The 14,102-nt window shown below is 46.4% G+C and overlaps 1 protein-coding gene across 1 annotated transcript in view; it reads right to left on the reverse strand.

Moving 5' to 3' along the window:
* Positions 1–2,632: 2,632 nt before the first annotated feature.
* Positions 2,633–14,102, reverse strand: part of CACNG4 (calcium voltage-gated channel auxiliary subunit gamma 4) — a 653,145-nt gene continuing 641,675 nt past the window's right edge. The window contains exon 4 of the mRNA XM_086928774.1: positions 2,633–3,338. Coding sequence (XP_086784900.1) covers positions 2,800–3,338 — 539 coding nt within the window. The 3' untranslated portion in view covers positions 2,633–2,799. The remainder of the gene's footprint in view (positions 3,339–14,102) is intronic.

A 14,102-nucleotide genomic window follows, 5' to 3' on the forward strand; every position in this document is an offset into this window, starting at 1 on the left:
AGAACTTCAGACATGGCTATAATGTCACTACTTCTTCTGGATGCAGATGAAAGATTTTAACAACACTCATTGATTATTCAAAGACACCGGGGATCAGATGCAAAGATTTAACACTGGATTGCAGATAATATCTTTCATTTTAAAACAGCTTACAATGCAGGCTTTTGGGTAGATTGTGAGCTTTTCAGTGGATACCAGGAAGCAAGGGGAAGGGTAAATCACCATACAGTTAGTGGAGGATGAAAGAGCCAGGATGGTCCCCTTGTCTTCCCTCGGCTGGCACGCTCTTGCAACTTGCGGTTGGTCTAGGCACCCTCTGGCCAACGCCCGCTTTTGGCTTGACTTCAGGCCCCGTAATGTCTGAATGATGGTTTAAGGCTAATCCACAGCACTACACACTCTCTCGGTCTCTGCTCCTTGATTCAGCTTTGCAAAAAAAGACCACACAATCAGCATCCTGCTAAAGGAAGGAGAGCAGCTGTAACTTAATAAGAGTATGGAGGTCCATCATGGCTGTCAGAAGCCCTTCTGCCTTGTACAGGAAACAGGCCACGCTGTGCTCCAGTGTCAGGGAGAAATCAACATTAAGGGTAGTTGAAGTCAGAACCTCCAGCAGAGGACGCGCTTGCACCCGAAAAAAATGAAACCCCTCCCCAGGAAAAAAGCTTCCTCCAACTGCTACTATGAATAGACACATTATTGATGCCATCCAAGAGTATGAACCACTGTACCACTGTGTGGTACCAGAATATCATTCCATGACCATCGTCTGGTATCAATATTGCGTCTTAAATATTGTCCCACAGAAGTTAATAATAGAAAATCTACACCCAATGGGAAGATACATTTGTGAACAATATTAGGACACTATATTATATGAAAAGGGGGCTATTGAGCAAGGCCCAAACCTGGACAATAATCACCCAAAAGCGTTCTTGATCCTATCTAACTATCACTTGAGGAGCATCAATTTACAATCGAATCCATCTCATACGATCATCGGAGTAGCATCTTTATGTCAGTAACGGATAAACAACAACCAATCATCTGCAAAATGAGGGGATCGTAGATTTTTTGAAAGTTGGTTAAAAAAATATATGTTTGGGTTGGTAAAAAGTTTGGACTGATGTGGAAGATAGCTAGAATAAGCGCCACCTATATCTCATTCAAGTACAACAGTTTTAAGAGAAACCTCTTTCTTTGACTTTTTAGTTGCTACAATAATTCGCATTTAGACAACATGGCTTCATCCAGTGATGCTCCACGAGACTGGCCTGGCACGCGTGCTGTGGTGCAAAGATGAAAGACCCTGGGAGAATTACTTTAATGAGAAAAAGCCTAAGTGGTTCCCTAGCGTGCTGCCCGACATTAGCAGGCTTTTGATTTGCAGCCGCGCTCTTCAATGTAAAGTATTTGTGGATAAAACATCAGACCTGATTAAGCCACCAGCTCCTGCGGTTAATATAAATAAGCATTAATGGCCAATGTTCCCTTGGATCACAGGTGGAGCTCGAGCATCAATCTATGTCCCATTGGGTCTGTGGGCATTGAAAAGCCGGCACTAATGATCGGGGAGGGGGAGGGGGAGCAAGGGGGGGGGGAGAAGGGATGTTCAAGAGTAGAGCGCACCCAATGTTGGTACCATAGAATAAAAGAAAACATTTTAATTACCAGTGGTCTGAGTGCCACACCCAGTTTTGGAAGAGGAAATTGCTATAGTAAGGGTCTTAATGGACACATTGTAACATGCAACAGAAAACAGAAACAGCCTTTATACTAGCAGGGGAGAAGTGGGAGACAGCTCTTAATAAAGAGCACAGACGAGAGATAGCCCCTGTGTGAGAGTCAAAGCGAGAGATAAAGGCAGTGTATAACAGAAGACAGCCTAGAGATGGCTGCTGCAGCAGGGGCAGAGAGATCAACTATGTGATGCTGCTACTAACAAGAGCGTAGCCTAGTCTCTTGCAGCTACAACAATAGGAAGAGACATTACGCTATAGCGTCAAACACCGTGTGTAGACTAAAGACATCCCCTTACAAGAGGACAAAGATAGAGGCAGTTCGAGGCAGATTTAACTACATAGATTACGCAATCTCCTGTGGTTGAAACAGAGAGAAAAACAGTAATAACAACTACCAGAGTACATCAGAGACATCCCCTGAAGAAGGGACATAGGGAGAGTGAGTCCGATCTTCCTTCCAGCTCCTGCCTTCACTGCTGTTCCCTCTCTGTGTCTCCTCCAAGCTGACATTCTGAAGATGCTCTATCAATGCTCTTCGCTGTGGTTGCCTCTCTTCTAGACATCTGTTCTCCACTGGAGAAGGGCTGGGGTTAACAGGAAAGAGGTCAGATACCCCCAGTTGCCCTCCACCATCCCCAAGTTCTTGTGCCGAAAAGGCGTGATAAAGATCCCCTGCTGACAGACTATTTCACATGTAACAGTTGTAGGATGGTATAGCCTTCATCTGCGATGGCAATTAGCGAGTTAAATAAATTCTTTGTAAACCATTGACAATTTCACAAAACATACTATGATATCGAAACAATACATGTTACATTTGTAATTTTTTTAAATTCTTAAACTACTGATTTTTGGGAAAACTCTATCAACCAAAAGAGTTGCCCTCTCTCATACAGTTTAATGGCAGTGCTAGCAATTGGTCCCAGTTACAAACCACTGGACTCCACATCTTAAAAAACAAGAAAAGGACTTTCTTATTAAAGTTCAACTTGGAGTTAAGGTCTGTGATACATTTCTACAAAAAAGGCAGAATCCTCTATGGATTTGAAAACATTGCTCAAACTGGTGTGGTTCGCCTGTTCACCACACTAACGTTAATTCCTTCCTTGAGTTCTTTCTGAAAGCAGTTATGAACTTGCAGAAAGCTGGCCTCTTGGTCCCCGTTGTAACTGGCTGCCGTTGTCACTTTTAGCGGTTCCCTGGAGAGAGTGTACATAGAGATCTCGCTCATGGGTATTGAACTCCCAATCTTCACGCCTATGGGGGACATGTCCCTCGAAGGAGACGGCTCTGTTGAGCGGGAGCTGGACCGCGATCTTCTCCTCCTGTATCTGTAAGTGGGCATCCTGGCATAGGGCGAGGATGAAGATGTCTTGATGAACTCTCTTCTGGACTTGCAGCGCATCTCCTTGTTTTTTTCAATGTAAATGTTCACAGCCAGTACACCAATGGTCTCCGCCACAATGAATGACAAGGCCCCGAAGTAGAAAGACCAGCCGTAGTTGTATTGGTTCTTCTTGTCCTCGTCTTTTTTATCACTCGGGTCACCAGCATTGCTGGATATGTAGACGATGATTCCTATAATATTACTGAGCCCTAAAAAACAAAACAACATAAACCAGGTTAAAAATAGAAGCCATAGAAGAATGGACCAAGTTTTAGTCATCAAACATGCTAACAACATAAAATGGAAATAGGTATTGGAATCTTTCACTAATGGATTCACTGTGAAAATGTAATTGGACTTCGTCAGAGAATGACATGGAGGAATGTGCTTCTTGTCTTGTGATTCTGGATATTTTCACATCTGCTAGCTCCTGTTCCCCCAACTGCTGTGAGTGCAGGGTAGGCATGCATGTAGGTTCTTATTGTATGGATAACTGGAAATGCCACTTCATTAACCACCATTTTAAACTGAAAGAAAACATAAGTTCTATGGTAGATTTTAAGATATGCGAGAAATACTTGCATATCCACATCAGTAAAAGAGTACCACCATGTGGAGTCAATTATTGTTGGACAAACGTGTAAAATGTTAAAGAAGACCTTTACTTGCAATGATGCAATACAAAAACATAGAGTCAGTCCTTTGAATTGTCTCTCATAAATCAAGATCCATAGAAATTATGTTGACTGTGGTTGAAATACTTACATTCTATCAGTCTCATTACTCCAATCTTATTTCCTTACCTCAGTCCTTGCATCATGAGGTCAAACGGACCAAGAACAAAGCCAGGTATATAGCTGGGAAGGTATGAACTTTATAACAACTGGGACAAGTAGATAGAATAGATGTAATGAAATTTACCAGTAAGGAAGCATTACCTCCTAATACTTTCCTCGTCTCAGTCCTCACATCATAGAGTGCTACTAAAGCAGACATTCCAGGCATTGATTGCCCACCAGTAGCCAGCCAGAACAGTAAACTTAAAACTAGAAGGCCAACAGATCTCCTAACACCAGTGCCAAACAAAGGCAATAGACACCTCACCATATCCACACGGGAACACCAGTGCATGCCAGGCACCTAAGGAAAACCAAAGTGGAAAGTTAGAAGCAGGGACAACAGTAAATCACAAGAAACAGGTAGTGCCCAATTGACAGAAGTCTCTGTGGATCAAGAATACTAGGGAAAACATCTCAAGAAGGGTCGAGGTGGAGCACAGCCGAATCAAAGGCCAAGACCTGGCGTGCTGCGGAAGTTGAGAAGCTCATTTAGTGACTGACACCATATACCATGAAACACCTACCCACACCAGAGCACAGCCATCAAGTAATTTGTAAGTCCTCCAGAAACCTAAGCCAACACGCATAAGAAAAGCCAAAGAACCTACAGCAAGGAGCCAAACTGTCCCAACCATAACCAGATTCAGCCCCTGCCCAGTACTAAGCAGAGAAGGACAACGGAAGAGAAAGCCTAATGCAACAACAAGAAGAAACCTACAATAGGCAAAGCATGCCCAACATGGAGCACAGAGGGCCTGCACCAGCCAAATCCTGTCAGTAGTTTCAACAAGTAAGAGTACATCAACTAGAGGAAGCACACCCAAAGCATTCCATGCCCCATATTCCAATGGCTGATAGGCAGCAAGGAACACAGTACCGCAGAAGAGCCACCAGAGACTCTTAGGTGGGGGACCCAACAGACGACCTGCAGATTGGACCAGCAAAGAAAGATCCTTTCTATAGCAAAGGCCAAGCAAGAACTCAGAGCAGGAAGGGAAATAATACCAAACAGGCACTAAAACCTAAAACCCAGAGGGAGCCCACATCAGTACAAGCCTGGAAGATAGAGCAATCCCCAGCAAGAGCTGCACTTCTCCATGAAAGACCCAAGCACAAAAGGGGAAGGAGGCAGATCAACAACAACCTCAAGTTCCAACGGGCACATTTTAGAAGGGGAAAGGCAAGAAGCAAGAACCAGCCAGGGTGACTAAAGGGCCAAACCACTGTCCTGCTTAGAGGAAGTGCAGAAGGCAAAGGAGGCAGAAGCTCCCAATGCACAATAGTTACAAGAGCTGAATCCTAAGTTCCTAGAGCACAAGGCCGACGATTTGGAGGGTCGCTCCCGCCGGAGCAACATACGTGTACTCAACCTGCCGGAGGGAGTGGAAGGGGCAGACCCCATACAATATATCGAAATTTGGATAAAAACATTCACTCAGATCCAGGACCTCACACTCATCTTCTCGGTGGAGAGAGCGCATAGGGTTCCAGCCCGACTACTGCCTGCAGGCTCCCCACCCAGGCCGTTTTTGCTTAAACTGCTGCTCTACCAAGATAGGGATACAATACTGCGAGGGCAAGCGAGAACACTCAGAGTGGAAGACAAGCACGTAATGCTGTTCCCAGATTATTCTCAGGCAGTACAACTCCAACCAGCAACATTCCAGGCGGTAAAACAAACCCTGCGACAGCACAAGATAGAATATGCGCTCCTATTCCGGGCTCACCTTAAAATTATATATGGGGACTCAGTACACTTCTTTAAGGATCCAGCGGAGGCACGGCATTGGCTGGAACACCACAACAATGACCTACCAGAACGAAGGGCCACACCGTCGCGCTCCCTCTCCAACAAATGGAGACTGCACTCCAAGAAGGTTGCCCTCACGCAGCTGAACTGCCTGTCGGTCCCCAACACCAGAAACTCCCCGAACCTGGAACAAATAATAGCGGACCGGTGGAAGGCCCTCCAGGCGGCGGCGGGGGCCCAGCAGGCGATGGATGACTCGGGAGAGGACTGGGGCCCGCACCTCTTCACGTCCGAAGAAGAAGAACATAGCGACACTCGCACCTCCAGGGAGGGCTCAGTCTCCCCGCCACTGGTAACCCCGCAAATGGCTGACACGCTAATTTGAACGACAACGAGCAGAGAATACGGTAAGACCAGGACACTCCAGCAAGGTGGGCACTCCACGGCATCGCGGATCACCAACGAAGGTAATGGCAGCCGCAAACACACTGACAGATACACTATGCAGTGGGCAGCCAGATCTCGAGCCCTCGGCAGTGGCGCCAACCCACCCCCCACACAAAACGAACTAGAGACAGTACGAGATAAACAGTTAGGACTTCCTGTGCCAAGCAATAGGCCCCTTCAGTTGGGACGGTTTCCCAGACCTTGTTCTTAAGTTCCCCCTTTTCCCACCTGTTCCTAATACACCCGTGGGAGCGGGCAGCTGGTCTACTAAAGGACATGTGGGGAGTGACTGTATGGACGGGGGTGGCTATAGTCATGTGCCACGGGGAAGTGGAATAATGACCTGTGTGACTAGTTGACTGACATGACGCGAATCTCCAACACAGACATCAAATTCATCACACTGAATGTAAGGGGATTACATATGGCGAGTAAGCGCTACGCAGTATATGCTTACCTGAATAAACAACAAGCAAACATAGCCCTCTTACAAGAGGCCCACTTGACGACGACAGAGGTTGGGCGTCTACTGAGAAAATGGAGGGGCATTGTCTGCGCTACCGGGTACTCCGTGTTTGCCAGAGGGACATTGATCTGGGTCAGGCCAGGCATCCCATTTAAAGAGCAGACCAGGGTGGTGGATAAGGAAGGGCGATATGTGCTGCTGGAGGGACTATTGGATGGGCAATTGTTTCTAATAGGCAGTATCTACGCCCCTAACATAGAGCAGAATGTGTTTTGGAGCCGCCTCACGAAAACGTTAGCGCACCATACCCACACCATCTGGATATTAGGTGGAGATTACAACTGTCCTAGACACGGCCCTCGACCGCTCCCGCCCCCCACCGGCACACTCACCACTTTACAAACAAACGGAACTCTTTAATAAATGGGTGAAACACTGGGCATTGATCGACACATGGAGATCGGTACACCCCACCACAAAACTGTACTCATTTCATTCCGTTCCTCATGACCTCCAAGTGCGCCTAGATGGATTTCTTTGCTCAGCAGCTCTGCACACTAAGGTACAACATACGGACTATCTGGGAAGGGTGCTCTCGGACCACAATGCCCACTCACTGACCCTTAGGTGGAAACCACCACACCCTCCAGTGTCTACATGGAAACTCCCTCAGGAGTGTCTCACGGATCAGGTATTCACACATGATCACGGAGGACACCTACAGGAATACTTCACACTCAATGCAGGGACAGCATTCTCTAGGCTCGTAGAATGGGACACACATAAGGTGGCGCGAGGGGTCATTGCATACAGCAAGTGGTGGGTGTGCACAGGCTTCTAGAGCGGACACTACAGGACTCAGAACGCACTTTAGCAACCCTACTAAAGGAAGGCGACCGCGGCAAGGCCACCCCAGAGCGCGTGGCTGAAGCAAAAACAAGGTACGCGGAAACGTTAAGAGCTCTCCGCAAATATAATTTCAGAGTATACGCAGCCAAGGTACACCAGGAGGGCAATAGTGGAGGAACACTTTTGGCCTGGCTAGCTAGACAGGACCCAGATCTGAAACCCATTACAGAAATTAGAGATCAGACTGGATGGCTCCAAACCTCCCTACTCGCAATCCTGAAAGTCTTCTACAAATATTACTCCCGCATTTATCAAGCCCCTAGACAGGGAGACCCCCAAGCAATGAACAGATTCTTCCACACTCTGACAATCCCCCAAGTCTCGCCGGAAGATAAGGAAGAACTAGAGCAAAAGATAGGACCGGCTGAGGTAAAAAAAGCGATATGAGCATTAGCCAGAAACAAAGCCCCAGGGATGGATGGCTTCCCCCTCGAGTACTATAGCACCTTCTCGGCTCACCTGGTCCCACGAATGATTACCATGTTCAATGGCGCACTCGAGGCGGGGGTTTTGCCGAGCTCCCTCAGGGAGTCAATAATCGTTACATTTCTGAAACCACACAGGGACTCCACACTCCAGTCGTCCTATAGACCGATCACATTGCTTAACACGGACTGCAAAATCTTAGGTAAAATACTAGCGGAGCGATATACCCAAATCCTAACCCCGTTAGTCCACGCAGATCAATGTGAGTTTGTTCCAAACCGCAACATATCACACAACCACCGTAGACTATTTCATATTCAAGACACGACACAGGAGTGGTACCCCAACGCAGCATGCCTCATATTAGACCTCGAAAAGGCATTCAACAGTCTCTTATGGTCGTACCTATTCGAAGTCCTCAGGAAGAATAATATTGGCCCAGGCCTGTCAGCATACACAAGACTCCTATACACGTACCTTACGCCCCTAGTCCGGATGGGCAGCTACATCTCGTCAGAGTTTGCGGTGGAGAGAGGGACTAGGCAGGGGTGCCCGCTGTCACCCCTCCTATTCTCCTTAGCGGTTGAACCCCTAGCAATTCGTCTGCGACAAGAAGGTGAGGAATGGGGAATCCCCCTAGCAGGCACGAGGCACTGTTTGTCCTTATACGCGGACGACCTCTTAATATATGTTCGGGACGCCACCAGCGACCTGACCCGTATCTGGAGAACACTGGAGGACTTTGCGGACATCTCGGGCCTCAAGGTAAACTGGGAGAAATCCTCTTTGTACCCGCTAAGCCCCCGTATGGCCCCATTCGAAGCCCGAATAGGCACCCAATCACTTGCGTGGAATGCAGAGGCCCCCGTTATCTGGGAGTGCGGTTATATCACACCCCAGTGGATTTATATGAGGGAAACCATCGTAAAACCCTGACAGGGCTCCGCTCAGTGGTGGGTTTTTGGAAAACGCTACCGTTGGCACCTATAGGCTGAGTGGCCCTGGCAAAAATGATCATGGTCCCCAGAATACTGTATAATTTCGTTAACATCCCAGTGGTTCCGCCGTAATCGTTCTTTAAAGAACTGGACAGTCTCCTCACGGAGTTGGTGTGGGGCGGGGGACGACGGCGAGTTGCGTTGTCAACACTTTACCTGCCTTCCGCAGAGGGAGGATTGGGAGCGCCGGCCTTTGAAGTGTACTTTTTAGTGGCCCAGCTCCAATGGCTATCATATTGGACAGCAGGGCGACATAAAGGAGAAACCATTACTGCAGGCGGCCCCATGCCACAACCAGCAATCCACAGAATGCTACTACCAGGTACTAAAACCATACTACTCGGCCCCTACAGATGTCCATAGCCCGCACCTGTATGATGCGTATTCACCGCATGTCCAAAACACGGCCACCATACTCCCCCTTGCTACCACTGGTGGGCTTCCCACGAGGGGACACATACTACACACAAGGAACACTTCAGATCTGGACAGAGTTGTCAGTCACAGAGGTAGAATCATTCTTCGAAGAGGGACAGCTGAAGACATACGACCAGATGATGGAGCAATATGACCTCCCCCCCGGACAATTCTTACTCCACAGGCAATTAATAGATAGCAGTCGTAAATACTGGAATCCTAACACAGGTAAGCCCACACCACACCCAGTGATACACACGATCTTGCACATGGGAGTGGGGCGACATTTGGTCACCTGGCTTTACAAGACAGTGCGTACACTGATCCTCCCATCCCTTCAACCTCTACGTCAGAAGTGGGAGACGAACATAGGCAGAGTGGTCCACGACAAAGAATGGAGCACGGCCCTGAATACCACAAAAAAGTATCCAGGAATGCAAGATTCCGTAACATACAGTTTAACATCCTCCATAGAGCCTATCTCACACCACGCCGCCGACTGCATTGCTTCTTTCCAGACACACACTTTGCCTGCCCCCGCTGTCAAACCCGGGAAGCAGATTTTAAGCACATGTTCTGGGACTGCCCCACACTCCAAGGGTTCTGGGATAAAGTCAATCGGACCCTCGAAGAGGTAACTACCATCACAACCATGTCTACATGGGAAGCATGTGCGCTCGGGATCTTCCACAGGCGGAAAACCGAGAAAGTGCAGTATCGTTTTCTATCACTGGCCATTCTCTTGGCAAAGCGGGGAATAGCCATGCATTGGAGAACCCACACGGGACCACCGGAAGCAGCCTGGATAGGCGCCATGCATAAATGGGGTAAAGCGGAGGAGGAGATACTCCGGAGGAGGAAGTGAAGGGGCACCGCATACACCCTATATCCCTAGAATGGGCCCAGTTAATGCACTGATTCACACAGGCAACGAATCCGCAAGAGTAACCGGAGGTGTCGCAGTCCCAGACCCGAACAGCCACTCCGGCCCCTACGCCTCAATGACACAGTCACAAAACTACCTGAACACCTCATAGCTCCGCACCCTGTGACCCCTGCTATCCAGCACACGCTCCTGACTCCCCGCACGCTACCGTACTATACAATCAAAGATACTTGAAACCCCACCCCAGCACAGCTGATAACCTCCCGCTCCCCCCCCCTGATTCCCCCCCCCCCCCACCCCACCAGGTTAACCCCAAAGGTTGAAAAAGTTAGAAAGGTCAGACCGGAGAGGGTATCCCCCCCTACCAATGGTTTATTGGAAAGACCTATAGACAAGGACGACATGACGACACATGCAGACACGTATCATGCCGGCCTCGTCGGCAATACCTGAGGCGACTGAGTAAAGGTCAACATACCACAGGGTCATTACCATGCTGAGAATGATAGGTCGCTCACCACGGACAGTCTCTGCTCTCCTCAGGGGTAAGCTACTGACATTGCAGGGGACTATTTGGTAAACATTTATGGACCGAACAGCTTGGATTGAAGACAAAAAAAGAGCTGAATCCTAAGACCAGGTCTGCAGAGAATAATGAGGGAGATCAGCTAAAAACTCACTTCCTAGACCTAGACAGCATCCAGTAATGCCAAAAGGTCTAAACACATATATGGAGCTGGGAGACACATAAGAGCAAAAAGCAGACACGGGGTCAGCAACCTCAATGGGGAATATAGGTAAACCTCCCTCTCCCCAATAAAACTAAGGTGCTCCACTCAAAGAGAAGCCAAATTCCAGCAAAAAGCACATGAGACAGTTCACCACCATGCCAAAATAAATAAAGGATATGCCAAAATAATTAAGGAGGTGAGACCCACTAAAGAAAAATTTAAACTCCTTTGAAGAGCTAGATGCCAACTCAGGACTGCCACATGACCTCAACTTTCACACCACCCAGAAATCAACATAAAATCAGGATAGAAACAGTCACCAAAGACCACAATATCATCCATCATAACTTCCAATTTCAACAGGGAGCGAAAGGAGTAAATCTACAGGGAACATGAATTCTCAATGAAACTCAAACAAAATAGGGCAGTGGTGCAATCCTAGAACAAAATTCAGCCATGTCCTAGAAGTCACAAAAGGAGGGGCTGTGGGGCAAGACATATGACTTCCAAAACCCCATCTCCAAAAAGGGGTGGATGTTGGCCAGAAGCCCAACAAGAATGCAAACCCAGCCACCCAAGCCCAGCAGCAAATCAGAGGAAGCCATCCGCAAATGAAAATTGCACAGTGAAAATCAGGAAAGCAATACACCTCCACCAATAGGATGACCATCTGCCTCCATATCATTATTGACACACTTTCCAGTCCTTGACATTTGTGTGCCAGCTTAATGCATTCTGGGTGTTGTAGTCTTTTTTTGCTTCCTTGCACTAATTAGATTAGCACACTGTAAATGAATGATTTGTTGGTGAAATGTTTAAGACTGGAAACAGTGTCCGTAATGACATCGTGTGCTGTAGTCATCATAGCCACCAAGTTCAACCGAGTGCAAATGGAGATCCCAAGGACAATCGGTACATGGGTACATATCTTGCCACAGCAACCAAAGGAAGTTGCAAGCACCAAACTGAGAAAAAAAATGTCAGCTTCCCTCCTAAAATCAGTCTAGAAGTATGCCTGGGTGGAATTTTAATTACGAGGAGAAATCGGAGTAATTTCAGTAATTACGCTTTACTTTGTGATGCAAAAGTACTGAAGTTACACGATTACGCCAGCTTCAGTACTTAAGACTAATTTGGGGCAAAAATAATTCTGCAGGAGCACAGGAACAACAAACTAAGGGACATATGTATGAGGAAGTGGTGGAGTGAGGTGTTAGCCGTCATGGCTTAATGCCTCTCTCGCCACTTCTGAAACACAAGGCTGCACTATATTTACAAGGATATGGGTCTGCCTTTAATTTCCCCCGCGCTGGCGCTACACCTAGCAGTGTAGCACCAATTAGTATACTGGTTAGGAATGATCACTAAGTCAATTTCAGGTGCTTTCTGGGATGAGTCAATTATTAATTCATGGTATTAAAATAGGCTTCAGTGGGATCCCGAAAGTGTCCACAAGGAGTCACGCATTTACCGTCCAGGTGAAACACGGATGGCTGCAATAGACAATGATTTAGTTTCATCAAAACCGTATAGAAGGCCAGAATGCTGAATTCACAGGGGTTGCAGATCAAGCCGCATCGGCAACAGACAGCAACATAAGGGCTTACTGAATTTCCTTCTCCGTATTAACCCTATTTTATATTCCAGGCAACATATCAGCAATCCATTCTGCTGTTGCACCATCCCGTACAGGCTAGCAATGAGGACATTTTTGAGAAATAAAAATGTCTATCACATTTTGAATGCCACATATACAATTTAGAAAAGCATATGAAACATTCATATTTGGTGACATTCTTTTTTACATTAAGATTATTTTATTGTTTACTTGTTAAATAATCTTATTCGAAACCCTTATTGAATTTCTTCTAAATAAAAGGTCAGTCTTATTTGATCTTTCCACTGCTCTAATAAATATATTGTGACGCTGCCAAATTTTAGATCGGGCTAGAACCAGCATTAAATGTGTTTCTGACCTCATGCTATCACCATAAACAAACATACAGAGTAGGCTTTGGGTAAGCCCCTTCAGACATTGCTTGTTTGAAGTGACGTTCACATATTTTCTCATATGAGGTTTGCACTGTTTTTGAATGAACAGCTTTAATTGGAACATATATCATACACAGCACGAAGTGAAAAGAGATAGTGATTGAACAGTGCAATACTTTAAGCTATTTTCTCAATACATTTCCAACAAGATGTTGCCTGGAGAATGCAAGCCAAACGGCCCAGACCTTCTGCCTAGCCCGCTTTCATTTTTTAAAAATACATTGTGAGAATAAATATCAGTGGAAATGAAGGACCTGGCACCAGTGTAGCAGCCGAGCCAAGGACAATACCTGTCACGGTTGCTTTCCAAAGTTTTCAGGCTGTGCTTGTTAAGCTCTACATGTAGAAATGAGACGATGATCCACCTGTTTGTGCCAGCATACAAATGTAGCTGTTGCCTGGCCAGTATTAAACCATTCCAGTGTGTGTTGCCTCTTTGTAATCTCATATTGTCATGCAAACTGATTTACCGCTAGGCTCCTGGAAATGGATGCTATTTCTACTTAGCACACTGGGACTCATTCAATTTACCTAAGAGGATGAAATAATTAGACATCTCTCCTCGGTTTCAAAGGCATGACCTGCTGATCTGTCAGTTGGTGCAGTGTCCATTTTTTGGTTTCATTGCAAACTCTACTGTGGCCAACACATAATAATTATTCGTGAAAGGAAGCTGTTCAAATGATAAATGTAAGCGTGTTGCACATAATCAACAACATACAGATTACATTTATTAATTTCATCTCTTGTCTGGAATCTGTGGCCTCAGATTGTTTTCGAATTTGAGAACAAATTATGTTTCCAACATTTCTTGCAGAGATGCTCAGGGTGCAAGAGAGGGATCATAGCTTCAGGCTAGTTAAATGTTCTGGCATTAATTGCGAACTTGGTTTCAAAGGGAGTGGGTAGTCCAAGAGAGCCTCTTTTGATTTACTATGAAAATATTAGGATTGTTAACGTTTACACTGAGTTATTTTTATCAACAAAATCCCAAATATGTGTCTATATGAGGAGAGGAAAAATGGCATTGGCAAACTCAATAGGTCAAGCTA

This window comes from Lissotriton vulgaris, chromosome 7 (assembly GCF_964263255.1).
Source record: "Lissotriton vulgaris chromosome 7, aLisVul1.2, whole genome shotgun sequence".
Classification (NCBI taxonomy): Eukaryota; Metazoa; Chordata; class Amphibia; order Caudata; family Salamandridae; genus Lissotriton; species Lissotriton vulgaris.